This window comes from Lipophrys pholis, assembly GCF_963383615.2.
Source record: "Lipophrys pholis genome assembly, chromosome: 9".
Classification (NCBI taxonomy): domain Eukaryota; kingdom Metazoa; phylum Chordata; class Actinopteri; order Blenniiformes; family Blenniidae; genus Lipophrys; species Lipophrys pholis.
In genome coordinates, this window is record NC_137639.1 from 3,718,040 (window position 1) to 3,732,193 (window position 14,154).

The 14,154-nt window shown below is 46.5% G+C and overlaps 1 protein-coding gene across 4 annotated transcripts; it reads left to right on the forward strand.

Moving 5' to 3' along the window:
- The first annotated feature begins 276 nt into the window (after positions 1 to 276).
- On the forward strand, positions 277 to 5,303 carry cnih4 (cornichon family member 4). Of its 4 annotated transcripts, none has more exons than XR_013935588.1 (6): positions 277 to 377; positions 798 to 866; positions 3,312 to 3,424; positions 4,205 to 4,360; positions 4,484 to 4,585; positions 4,899 to 5,297. XR_013935588.1 is itself a non-coding variant. In XM_080470623.1 (5 exons), exons 1-5 carry the CDS (start codon positions 309 to 311, stop codon positions 4,509 to 4,511), a joined length of 420 nt encoding a protein of 139 aa, XP_080326749.1. In that variant the 5' UTR covers positions 277 to 308; the 3' UTR covers positions 4,512 to 5,303. The 4 variants fall into 4 exon arrangements, 2 of the variants coding, with proteins under 2 accessions (XP_080326749.1, XP_080326748.1); XR_013935589.1 differs by having other exon boundaries at positions 4,220 to 4,360; XM_080470623.1 differs by having other exon boundaries at positions 4,220 to 4,360; positions 4,484 to 5,303.
- Positions 5,304 to 14,154: the final 8,851 nt, after the last annotated feature.

The following is a 14,154-nucleotide window of genomic DNA, read 5'->3' on the forward strand; positions in this document are numbered from 1 at the left end:
GAAATATCAAGTTTATTCCAAAATCACACTCGGCTTGTGTGGAGCACGTTTTGGGCGAAACTTTTATGTTATAATGTCACCGTGGCATGAAGTTTTTTACATTTTTCAAAAATTTCACTCAAAAGCCAAATATCTCTCGTTTTTGGGGTTTTGAGCTTCGTGTATGACACGAGAGAAGCATCAACCCTTGTTCTCTTGTGGCTGCCTGTTGCTGCTGTTCACCTCCTGTCCGCCAGGGAGCAGCACTGCGTGTCTCCGGTCAAAAGTCATGGAGGAAATGCATTTCAAGCACAGACTGTAGAAGGAAAATGGAGGCGGCAGTCTTCATTCTGTCGCTGGTAGACTGCTGTGCGCTGATTTTCCTCTCCGTTTACTTCGTATCCTTTTGTCGAACTTCGTTTGTGCTGCCCTGTTGTCTTTCCTCTCCTCGGCTGTCGAACGGGTCCGCTTCCTTCGGTTCGAGGGACCGAACCTGTTAGCTTGTTAGCCAGCGGAGGACGGCCGTGTGTGTGTGTGTGTGTGTGTGTGTGTGTGTGTGTGTTTGTGTGTGTGTGTGTGTGTGTGTGTGTGTGTGTGTGTGTGTGTGTGTGTGTGTGTGTGTGTGTGTGTGTGTGTGTGTGTGTGTGTGTGTGTGTGTGTGTGTGTGTGTGTGTGTGTGTGTGTGTGTGTGTGTGTGCGCGCGCGCGGTTTGTTGAGGTGACAAACTGAACCAGGACGACTTTAAGTTGCATTGAGGAGATGATGATGATGATGATGAAGAAGCTCACTGTTGTGACACACCTTGACTGGAAGCTCAGATCATCACCCTGTCTGACCTGGAATGTGACTACATCAACGCCAGAGCATGCTGCTCCAAGCTCAACAAAGTGAGTGTATACACACACACACACACACACACACACACACACACACCATTGAAACGCATCCATTTCCTCTGAACAGGCACTTTGATGATTTAGAATTTAGTCCATCAACAGAGAATTCCTCAGGTTTCTACCTGTTCTTCTTCCAGCTCATTAAATGTCCTGCTGTCTTCAGTAGTGATGTGAAGGTATTCTGCTGGTGGACATGAATGTCATTATGGTCCGAGCAGAGGCCCTATTAGAATGGGGGGAATTATTATTGTTTTACTTCCATCTACAGTAACTGTTTCAGTTTTGGCTGCCTGAACACGTCAGAAGTGCCGAACTGTGTTAAATGTTCTGGGGCCTCATTTATAAAACCTTGTGTGGGATTCCTACTAAAAATGTCCGTGTGCCCAAAAGCACAAAATGGCGTGTGCCCCAAAAAACTCAGATCAATAAAACCGTGCGTACGCATATCGGCACGCCTTTCGTTTTATAGATCCCAGTCCATCTGGAAGGTTCCGGTTCATATCCCGCCTCGACACGCCCACTTTCTACCAGAAATGGTCAATGCAAAGGTGCTTGTCAACATTTCTGCCTCTCATTCAGCCGGTTGATCGACGGCATTTGACACTAAATCCTGGAAGAAAAGATGAAGAAAAGTACAGAGAGAACTAGTGATGGAGGAGGTGGAGGTCAGGACATGATACTATTTGGTGTCACAGCAGTGGAATCACTAATAACATAAACAACAAGCGATCTGCAGCTCGTCGTCACGGCTGTAAATAGTGTGAGAACCACAGAGAGATCAGTGACTGCAGAGGTGGAGAAGAAGAATCTGAGCTGAAGGTGGAGGCCAGAGGAGAGTGACATCATGGAGGTCAGAGGAGAGTGACATCATGGAGACCAGAGGAGAGTGAGTGACATCATGGAGGCCAGAGGAGAGTGACATCATGGAGGTCAGAGGAGAGTGACATCATGGAGGTCAGAGAAGAGTGACATCATGGAGGCCAGAGGAGAGTGACATCATGGAGGCCAGAGGAGAGTGTCATCATGGAGGTCAGAGGAGAGTGTCATCATGGAGGCCAGAGGAGAGTGACATCATGGAGGCCAGAGGAGAGTGACATCATGGAGGCCAGAGGAGAGTGACATCATGGAGGTCAGAGAAGAGTGACATCATGGAGGCCAGAGGAGAGTGACATCATGGAGGCCAGAGGAGAGTGACATCATGGAGGCCAGAGAAGAGTGACATCATGGAGGCCAGAGGAGAGTGACATCATGGGGTAGATAATAAAATGTATAAGATAAATCTAGCTTCATTTCTCCACCTCACCATCAGCGCTGCAGGTTCCCCGTCTCCAACATGTGCTGAAGGTTCAAAGTTTGCGTACTGGTACGCACATTCTCCCGCACAGTAAACTTTTTAGGTGACAAACTTTGCGTGGGAAGTGGCGTACGCGTCTTTCAGGACCTGTTTTGTGGGTAATAAGCAACTTTTATAGATGAAGCCCTGGTCATGGTGCATGTGTCTGGCAAAATGGTTCTACAGCGCCCCCTACATTGTTTTCTCATTTGTAAAAACTAAAATGGGCAACACGTTTAACACGTTTCACCTCCATCCAAGAATTCCGGTCGACATATTCAACACATTGAGCCGCACAACAACGTCACTGACACCCAGAATAAAGCCAACAGGAAGTCCGCCGTTTGGCGTTAACATTAAAAATCTCCTCCAAGGTAAATCCAAGAGACCTAAAACGTGGCCTGTGTATCCAGCAGTCCTCCCTGATGAAAACAGTGTCAACATTGTTTTACAAAAGTGAAAAGGGCGTGGCCATGGCAGCCTTCTGAATGTCTGATGGTTCGCCATGGAACAGGAAGTGACGTGTAACTCTACTCTACATGCTGCGACCTGCCTGAAACTTAACGTGCGTTATCAAACACCTCCCCTGGTCAAATCCATATCTATTCACAGACACAGCGCCACCTGCTGGCAACAGGAAAGAGCATGTTTTACATTTTTGTGTGATTAACTAGGTGACTGTATTAACCTGAAATGTGTTGTGAGTGTAAAATATGTTGATAATGACTCGGGGTGAAAATTGTGAATTTTCTACCAAAGGGCGTGTCCATGGTCCTGTAGTGTGCTGCACGCAGCAGACAGGCTGACGGGCTCCCTGCTGAGGAACCTCACACCGGGTCATTTATATACCAACACTGACTTTAGCTGGGGGGGGGGGGGGAGTCTGGCGAGGGAGCCACTGAACAGTTTTTACACTCTGACGTGCACCAAACCTCAACATGCACCATGTTCTAGCGTGCGCGCGTGCACGCGGACCCGTTCAACATTGACGCAGCTTTATTCTCACGAGCAGCGAGTTCATGAGCCGTGAGGTCAGGATACTGTGTCTGTATGTGGAGTCCAGCTGTGTGCTGGAGGTGTGACCGTCTGGTGTTTGTCTTCAGTGGGTCATCCCAGAGATGGTTGGCCAGTGTCTCTCCACCATGCTGATGTTGGTGTCCATGCACTGGTTCATCTTCCTCCTCAACCTGCCGGTGGCGGCCTGGAACATTTATAGGTGGGCTCCACTTTCTTTGGATCTTTGTCTCAGTTAGAGAATGTCGTCTCTCTTCGACCCTCCTGCTGTGTTTTCTTGATATGATTAACATGCAGGCTTCCATTCTGCTCTTTAAATGTTCAAATAATAATTTTTCATGAATTTTATTAATTATTGTTGCCATTTAAATTTTCAATATCTGTGGAAGCAAATCTCAATATCATATCATATCACAGGACTAGATGGTAATATAAATCTGTCCCTACGCTGTATTGATGCTCTGCTCGTGTTAAAATGTGATTAATTCACAAAAGTTGTGATATGAAATCATTCTAAAACTTGACAGTCCACAATATTTCTGATCTGATGGCTCCAGGCCAAACGGCAGAAGCACAATTATCGTGTTCCACTGATGTGGTGGCAGTCCAATTAAAAAGAAAATGTCCTGCAGATCCGTTCATATTTATTATTATATCAGAGAATTCATCATGAAACGTGCTTTTGGTCCCAAATATAGTAGAAACTCCTTTTTTTCTACTCGCCAACAAGGTAAAGGAGCATCTGTGGAAATGTGTTAAAGATTTAGAAAACGGGTCCCGTCAGGTGACTAAACTTGTGCCTCTGATCATAACCAGAGTGAAAATTAAACATTTCAGCCTTTTGTCATAAAGAATCAGGTCAAGTTTTGTGTGAATGAAGTGTCTGTGTCAGAGGTTTCAGCTCCTCAGCAGCAGCTCTTCTACTCGTGACTGTAGGTCTGCTGGTGTTTTCTGTGTCCTCCGAGTGTGTAACGCCCCCTAGCTGTTCTCTCTGCAGGTACGCCAAGGTTCCCATGGGGAACATGGGGGTCTACGACCCCACTGAGATCCACAACCGGGGCCAGCTCAAGTCCCACATGAAGGAGGCCATGATCAAACTGGGTTACCACCTGCTGTGCTTCTTCATTTACCTGTATAGGTGTGTGTGTGGGGGTGGGTGTGTGTGTGTGTGTGTGTGTGTGTGTGTGTGTGTGTGTGTGTGTGTGTGTGTGTGTGTGTGTGTGTGTGTACATTTGTAATGTGTTTCTTGTGTTTCCTGCAGCATGATTCTGGCTCTGATCAACGACTGAGGCCTTCTGCTGACGATGACTCCAGCTGCCCCTCAGACTGCAGTGTTGCCCCCCCACCCCACCCCCACCCCTCGGTCTGTACCATCTGCCCTCCACATCCTCTCACTGCTCCAGACTCTGGTTAATATTTAACCATCAAACACTCACCTGAGGACGCCTCCACTCTCCCTCCAGAACATTTCTTCAGTCACACAAGATTCACATCATCAGATTTTAACATCAAAGATCAACTGAGTGAAACAGTTTTTAAATTATTCCATTGAAGTCAAACTAAATCAACCTGACCAGAAGTCAGTCCTGCGCCATCTTGAAGCATGAAGTACACACAGTTTTTAATTTATTGTTCAGATGAGGTAAATTTGACCCCGATGCTCTGAACGTCTTCAGACTTCCCGTAGTCGATTGAATTGTGTGACGTGAGGCGTGGCGGCCGTGATGAAGTGGGGGTCAGCATGACGGACTGTCGGCAGGCTGCACGAGACGCTGCAGGACTTTGTGGACAATCACACGGTGGTTGAGGGGTTCTAGGAGGATCTGTGATTCTGTGAAGCAGACGATCCAGCACTGACGTGTTTACTGAATGATTTCTACTGTTTGAACAAGCCTGACATTCCCTGTGAGCGTCTGCAGGTGGCGCTGGGAGCGACACACTCCTCAGAGTCCACATCACTCCTGTTCTGGAATGCTCCTGGAGTTCATGTGGGATCATCTCTGAACAAAGTAAAAGGGTTTCTTTTATTGGGGGGGGGGTTTCCTAAATAAAACCATAAGTTGTTTTTACACTTCAATCCGAGTATTTCTACTCATTTCTTTATAGTTCAGACAAAATCAGTTCAGAATCAGTGAGTACTCTCAGATCGGTGACTTTTGAAGAGAACAGACTGTGTTGAACTCCGTTCACTGACCCTTCCAGTAAGAGCCATAATTCTAATTAAGGACGTCCCGATCCGATCGGTGGATATCGGTCAAGCTGCAGAAGCTAGAAGCAGGCGGAGCGGGGCCATAGACCTATAGAACTAGATTATATATAGTGGTTTATGTGTTTATGTGCAGAAGTCTACTTCTAAATTTCTATGTGGTCTGTCTTCTTCTGCATTTTTGTTGTGTTTGGTGAGTCACAGCGCCCCTAAAGGCCTGGCATGTGTACTACATGCCCTGAAGCCTCGTGTTGAGCCGTGTTCATAGTAAGGTGTGGACGGTTTTTTGGAAGCAGGCCAGGGAGGACAAAGATCGTTTCTTCGTCTACCCTCAGTTTACTACAACAACTAAAGAGAAGGAGAAGAATAAGTGAGTTTTACAATAATTTCTATGTAAACAAAGCTTCTGCCAATAGTGTTTTTAGCTTCAGACGTCTTAGTTGCTCCAAAAATAGACTATTGAGTATATTTGCAATAGTAATGTGAGTATCGGATCAGGAAAGTATCGGTATCGGCCGATACTCAATTCTGAAAAATCGGATCGGTATCGGGGGCAAAAAAGTGTGATCGGGACGTCCCTAGTTCTAATGTCAGTGTCATTTCATTCAGCATTTAACTTGTAAAGTTGATTTTATTTAATATTCAGTTCGTCCTTGTCAACTTATAAAAGTCACTAAAGTGAAAACAACCATGATGGATAAGAATGTCCTCACTGTAAAATCAGGTTCTATTTCCCCATAAATATGACCGTATGACGCAGTGGGTGTGAGGAGGAGGGCTGCACAACAATTTATCACTCACGTCACTGTGATTTCACCAGGATTTACATATTAGTCCAGTCGATGAGTCCTGCTGCTCTGGACCGGAGGCGGATTGGATTTCTCTTTATATAAGAAACACAAAAATCATTGGAAAAACAAACTGCTGGACTTGAAACCCACTGCTGGTGGAACCCGCAGACTCCGAGTCAAAAGCTCAAACACAGACTATTATATACTCGGCTGTACGAACTGAACGTAATGGTGACATCACTGCACGTTGAGAAAGAAAACCTACAGCAGCTTAACTAGAAAATAGTCCAGGGTTGTAGGACTGTTACTTCATAACTCCTTTAAAATGACAAGACGAGGTGTTCTTTACTGTAAATGAGCTCCATTATAATATATAGATATCTAATAAAAACAATGTGAAATTTGTTGCTTTAGAAAAGTCCCATCAGTAAATACTCACTGTAGGTGTGAGTGGTTCTATGTTTCCTGACTAGACTTTGACATATTTCTGTGACCTTCCTCCACCGGTCTGCCTCTGGACTAAAAGTGAAGCCTGGGCCTTCCGATAAGGTAACGGATAAATCCTTCAGTTGATGCAACAAAACCCTCCAAAGTACGCAAACAGAGTTCTGTATTTATCTACGATGCCTGGACCTGCAAAAGCGAATAACAGTACAAAGGGTGATGGTTTTGCGTCACTCTTACATTGGGGTACCCAGCACTATGGACCAGGTCTGAGAAGGAGCACCGCAGCTGATTGGTAGTGAACAAGAAGCACTATTGAAATATCTCCGCTGTATCAACCCTCCCGTTGGGACACACTCTGCTTTGTGCTCACTGCTTGTTTCAACTGGGTTTAATGAAATGTCGGTGCTACACAGCACCCTGGGGCCTGTACTATGACTCTGGATCTCATTAGAGAACTTCCAGGATTAACCCTGTTTGTTTTGATGACGGTGCAACACAGTAGAACAAACGAGGTAAAAATTGCAACAAGAAGAAAAAAAAACTGCAAACAGTGAATTAAGTGTCCAAGTGAGATTGTTCAGGACGGTGGCAGACGGAAGAGAGGCTGTGTTTGTGGCATGAGGTTCTGGTCTTGATGCACCGAGGCCTCCTACCAAGGACGGTGTTTGGAAGAGTTGGTGTCCAGGGTGGGAGGGGTCAGTCACAATCTTACCTGCAAGCCTCACAGTCCTGGAGGGAAGGCAGATTGAAGCCAATGACCTTCTCAGCCGACCTTGTCCTTAGCCGTAGCTGCAGCATGCAGACGGTGATGGAGGAGGTAAGAATGGACTTGATGATGGAGGTGTAGAAGTGCACCATCATCTTCACGGGCAGGCTGAACTTCTTCAGCTGCCACAGGAAGTACATCCTCTGCTGGATGTCCTTATGTTCCGTTCCCACCTGAGGTCTATGGTGATGGTTAGCTCCACCTGAGGTCTATGGTGATGGTTAGCTCCACCTGAGGTCTATGGTGATGGTTAGCTCCACCTGAGGTCTATGGTGATGGTTAGCTCCACCTGAGGTCTATGGTGATGGTTAGCTCCACCTGAGGTCTATGGTGATGGTTGGCTCCACCTGAGGTCCTGGGTGATGGTTAGCTCCACCTGAGGTCCTGGGTGATGGTGGTGCCCAGGAAGCAGAAGAAGCCAAACGTGTCCTCTGGTGAGCCTCTCGGGGTGATGGGGCTGAGTCCCTGCAATCATCTCCACCGTCTTTAGGGCGTTGAACTCCGGGTTGTTCAACCTGCACCAGGACACCGGACGGTCTGTCTCCCACCTGTAGGCAGACTCATCTCCATCAGAGATGAGGCCGATGAGGGTGGTGTCGTCTGAGAACTTCAGGAGCTGGACAGACTGGTGACTGGCAGTGCAGCTGTTGGTGTCCAGGGAGAAGACCAGAGGGGAGAGAACAGCCCTCAGGGGATCCAGTGCTGATGGTCCAGGACTCAGACACGTGTTTTCCCAGCTTTACATGCTGCTTCCTGTCAGACAGGAAGTCCTTGATCCACCTGCAGGTGAAACCTGGGAGGTTCAGCTGGGACAGCTTGTCTTGCAGTAGAGGATGATCTTGTTTTAGGCAGAGCTGAAGTCCACAAACAGGATCCTGGAGAGTCCAGGTGCTGGAGACCAAAGCCGCGGTCCAACTGCAGTATGTGCTGGAGCGAGGCGGGCCGGAGGGTACGGTACGGCAAAGCGCACCCAGGCCCAACTCTGTCACGCCGTCCCACAACAGAAAGCACTGTTAAGATGTAGGCGGCGCTGTGAGCGACGCTCGGAAGTGTTGGGCGAAGAACGGTGAAGCGGCCAGTGGTGGACGGCCGTCCGAGTAAAACCCTTGAGCCTCTTTTCTCCTTGACACAGGTTAAACTTTCTCATTGTGAACTGCAGCGTTCAGCTCCTGCTGAAGCTCCTCCTCCTCTTACTGAGAGGAGCGTCTGCACCTCGTTGAAACACCACAGTGCTGTGGAGCGCCGACGTTTCAATCAACCAAGGTAACAAAACAACCATTGAGCGCAAAGCAGCGTATGTAAACAATGGGAGAGTTTACAGCCGATGAAATATTTAAGTATTGCGAGCTCGTCAAGAGTGACGATGGTCACTGACCAATCAGGAGACGGCTGCGATGTCACTCCTCCTCAGTCCCGTTCCTCAGTGCAAGGTACCTCAACGGAGGGGTGACGGAAAATCGCAGCCAGTGGTGGCAGTTTTTTCTGTACTATCCACACTTTATTCAGTGGGACCATAAGAAACCCCCATTGGGCAAACTGCAATGGGCCTAAGATTTTCCAGGATTGATCAAAGAGCTGCCCTGATCAAAACCATTTCACAATATCTAATATATATGAAAATAACAGTGAAAGGCATGTTTGCCTTCAGGGGATGCACATTAGAATGTTGACACATATACCCTTTTTAGAATTTTGTCCTGTTAAAAAGCAAAGCTCTCTCTGGGTGGGCGGAGCCTGGAGAGGAATGTAGAAGTGACGTCGCTTTCTCTCCGATCGGGCAGGAAATGTTTTCATATTGTTGCCATGGTTTTTTCTAGCAGACACCAAACGGATCCATTGGCAGCAGCCACACAGCGCAGCACTCCAGGGGAGGTGATGGGGGCCGGGGGTCTTGCTGCAGGTTTTCTGAACAGTGGAAGTAAACTGGTGTACTGGAAGACACACACACACACACACACACACACACACACACACACACACACACACACACACACACACACACACACACACACACACACACACACACACACACACACACACACACACACACACACACACACACACACACACACAGAGAACAGACAAACTCCACACAGAAATGATGATGCTGGGATTTGAACCGGGACCTTCTCGAATGAGGCGAGAGGCTGTGGAGTCCACCAGGGGCGACTGATCATTAGGGGCAGGTGGGGCTGAGCCCCCCCTGGTGTCATCAGAAAGGACTGCATGCAAAGTATGCTATTAATACTTTAAGATTATCTACAGTATTTTCTTGTCTGTGAATAAAACTTCCTCTTATAGAGCACATAATTACTGTGTGAGGACTGAACTCCGTGGTTCTTGGTCTCCTCTTGTGGTTTCAGGTTGTTTCCTCCTGATCCACACTGATGGTGCATTAGTGTAGCTCGCCCCTCTCTCACCACCAGTGTGTATTGCATTAGTGTAGCTCGCCCCTCCCTCGCCATCAGTGTGTATTGCATTAGTGTAACTCGCCCCTCTCTCACCACCAGTGTGTATTGCATTAGTGTAGCTCGCCCCTCTCTCACCATCAGTGTGTATTGCATTAGTGTAACTCGCCCCTCTCTCACCCTCAGTGTGTATTGCATTAGTGTAGCTCGCCCCTCCCTCACCATCAGTGTGTATTGCATTAGTGTAGCTCGCCCCTCTCTCACCCTCAGTGTGTATTGCATTAGTGTAACTCGCCCCTCTCTCACCATCAGTGTGTATTGCATGCAGTAATGTGAAAGTGTTCATGCTCAGGCTGTGGCTCCGTTCATTCAGTTCACGTGATTTTATCCCTCGTGGGGCTTGAAGCCTGAAGCTCCACTAACTACGTCATTTAGAAGCTCAGAGCTGATTGGCTGGTGCTGATAGAGGCGGAGCTTCACAGAACCAGAGCGAGTCGTGACCAGCGAGAGCAAACAAACAGTTAAGAATCAAAATGAATTAGGATGATTATTTACTGGAGTAGTAAGTACTAGTTACTTACTAGTAGTAAGTCACTAGTTAGATACTCTTTCTTTAGTGGAGGAACTGGAGGTGACATGGTGAGTGAACGTTTTCTAAGTATCTCATAGTTGAGGAACTCAGCCAGTGGTGTACTCTGACACAGTAGATCCCGGCTCCAGTCCTTGGCTGCTGGTGTTTTTATGTTTTCTTTGCTCGGCTGTTTCCAGTGCACAACCTTTTCAGGGCTTCAGCACTGATGTGGTTGTCATAATGCAAAAGAAGTTATGCACCTACTTTACTTTGGCATTCAGTGGTAAAGTGATCCACTCTTATTTCCATAGAGAAACGCCACTGGTCAGGACATCGGGAAGAGGAACATGCATCATCATATCACATCAGATCTACCGTCTTTATTCTGTCGTTTCCCACTGGAACTGATATGGACACGATCACGTCCTCTGGATGATCGTTGTTGGCGTCTTGTCCTCAGATTGATCAGTTGATTGTCAAGATACGAGTGAAATCTCTACAGTCGGACTTCCAACGCTCCCGCAAACACTCATATACACTTCTTGAGAAAAGAAAAGTCTTCAACTTCCACTGAACAGTCTGGAATGTCTGGAAATACTTCTGTTTCTTTGCCTTTCTGTGCGTCCGGCGCTGTTTGGAGCATGTTCCTCCCGTGACGTCACAGCAAGATGGATGCGGTTCAGAAAGTTCACTGGGCGGCGATCGAGAATCACAACGCCATTTCACTCGTTTTTCAGTTTATAGATTTTTTTTATTTTTTTTATTTTTTTATTTTCCCGACAATGTTTTGGTGTCATCATGTCTGTAAAATCTGGTGATGAGAATTCAACATTTTTGACACCAAGATCTAATAGTTGCCCACGTTTCTATCGCAGTCCCAGCGAGACCCAACCCTCCACGTGCGCCACGTTCCAACCTTCTTGGCTGTGCAAGGACCCCTTCAGCGCTGCCTGCAACTTTAATTACGTCCGCCTACCAAAGTTGGGGCAGGTTACATTTTTGTCTGCGTGTATTTATTTATTTATTTATTGGTTTGTGTGCACGTGTTTGACCAACTTTTAGCTCAAACTATTAACCTGAACTGGCTGAACGAGGACGTCGTCCATCAGACTGAGGAGCGAACATGTTTATTATCGACACGCTGGAGCTCCACGGTGCACCGTCACTCAGGGCTGACGCTGCCTTTCGCCGTCTGCTCACACACTGCTCACTCCCCTCCCCTCCCCCCACTCTCGACCAATCACATGCCGACTCCCTCCAAGATGACAGTTTGAATCTTCACAGCAAACCACAATAGAAACGAGGCTTCACGTCCAATTCCATTTTAAACCCTGAATGCTTTATTTAAAATATGCACACGTAACAATTCTCCTACAGAACGATACTGAACAGTACAATCACTTTTTGTAATAACACACTGAAAATGTAAAATGGTTTGTGCCAGAAATCACCTGCAAGCAAACAAAGTTCCTACTTTGGCTTCTGAGAGTGAGGAGGAGAAAGACAGAGTAGTGGGGGGGGGGGGGGGGCACAGAGGCTGCAGCGACTAGAACAGTGTGTGTGTGTGTGTGTGTGTGTGTGTGTGTGTGTGTGTGTGTGTGTGTGTGTGTGTGTGTGTGTGTGTGTGTGTGTGTGTGTGTGTGTGTGTGTGTGTGTGTGTGTGTGTGTGCTTTAATAAAGTCAAAAAGAGGAGACCAGTTTGGAAACAGAAACCACGACGGGCCTGGATCCTGCAGCCTCGCCGTGCAGCCAGAACACAGAGAAGTACAGCACGGACCACACAGGACCACAGACCACCCGCCGAGGAAACAGCTCAGAAATCACCTTATGTTACACTGTGTACAAAAGTCTGGCTCACTGCTGTTACAGAGACACTGCTGGTCCTAACAGGACCCCCAAAGACCCCCAGAGACCCTCTAAAGCCTCCTGAGTCGGTCTGCAGCTTCACACTCAGATCAAACCTCAAACACTTTCACATTCATTCACGTTTCACATCAGAACTTCATGTTGTCATTATTAGATCAAAGAACTCCGGGTGAATCACAAATGTCAAGTTCAATTTAATTCACACGGTGAATTGATGCGTATTTTATACAAACTGACATTTATTTTATTCTGTATAATTTTACCTCGTCATTAAAATAAAACAAAGTATCTCAAAATATTAGAACAATCTTAATCGGAGGCCACGATAATCAAATGCCCAAATGCCCTATTGTAATGAGTAGAGAAATAATTATTACTACTATAGAAATAAAGTTTAAAGTTAAGAAGATTTTATTCTTATTAGCTGGGTGAAGAAAAACAAGAAAAATGATGTCAGATAAAATTAGCCTTTTCAAGGCTCATTTTGAAATTAATAAGTTAAAAAAACCTTAAAATAAATTAAAAGTACTGCCTGAAATCCTAAAATGAAGAAACAGTTTGTTCACATCGAGTCAAATTTTATTTTCCTCCTCAGACAATTTCCTGGCGAAATGTAAAGTCTGACAAATGTTTTAGTTTGTGAAATACTAAACATGTTTGATTCAAATGAATCAAGAATTTAAAAAGATTTCACACACACACACACACTAAAGCGTCATTAAGTTGCATTAAGCCTTCAAGATAATATAATAGCATTTTAAAAAGCTGTCATACGTCTTTCCTGACTCTGATCCTTGTAACACCGTTTTGCACCACATGGTGGTGTTGTGAGTAGCAGCAGATACTACAGTACTTTAAAAACAAACTACCTAAACAGTCACAATGAAGACAGACTCCTCCAGTCATGTCATCTTTCAGATCTTCATCTCCTGTGAGCCACGAACTTCAACTGCCACTACAGCCTCGTTTCCACTGCGCAGTACAGCCAGTGCAGTACGGGACAGGTTTTCATGTTTCCACTGCGCAGTACAGCCAGTGCAGTACGAGACAGGTTTTCATGTTTCCACTGACAGAAGTTGTACATGGTAGTGAAAGTACCATACCGAACCGTTGCCATTTTTCATAACCCCTCCATGGAGGTACCCAGCACATCGGTACGGGTCCATAAAGAAGAGTTACAATTAGTAGTGACAATAGTCACTCGTGACAAGCTGCAGTATTTAACATCTCATTGGGCGTAGAAACCCTCCCTTTGTTGTTCACATAAGTTGTGTTTTGCACACTGGTTGGTTTGAGAACTCTATTTATTGAAACGTCGGCGCTACACAGCACCCTGGTCTTGTGACGAGCTGCAGACGCTCCTCTACGTAAGAGGAGACGAGGAGATTCAGCAGGAGCTGGACGCTGCTGCTCAGAATGAGAACCTTTCTGTATGACAGAACCGAGTTTCACAGCTTTGCTCCGATACCCGAGCAGCACCGCAGCAAATGTGTTACGTGCTGGTCTCGCGTTTACTGTGATATATTAACGTCTCATACCTGCGTCATTAAGCGACATCGTCTATTCTTTAACTGTACTCTCTGTGTTGGGAACACGCAACGGAGTTGGGTCTGGAAGCACGCTACCCTACCCTACCCTACCGTACCCTACCCTACCGTACCGTACCACACCGCGCAGAGGAATCGACCCTTAACACTGCACACAGGGGGGCTCTGGGGGGCCGAGCACCGTGAGCCACCAGCGAATGTCTCTTTAAATGTCACAGTCCACTTGCAGCAGAATCAGAACCCCCAAAAATTGTGAAGAGATGCAAAAAATACATGTGAGTGTGTATATTAATTCATATTATCAGGACTGCTGCTGGGAGCGACGAGAAG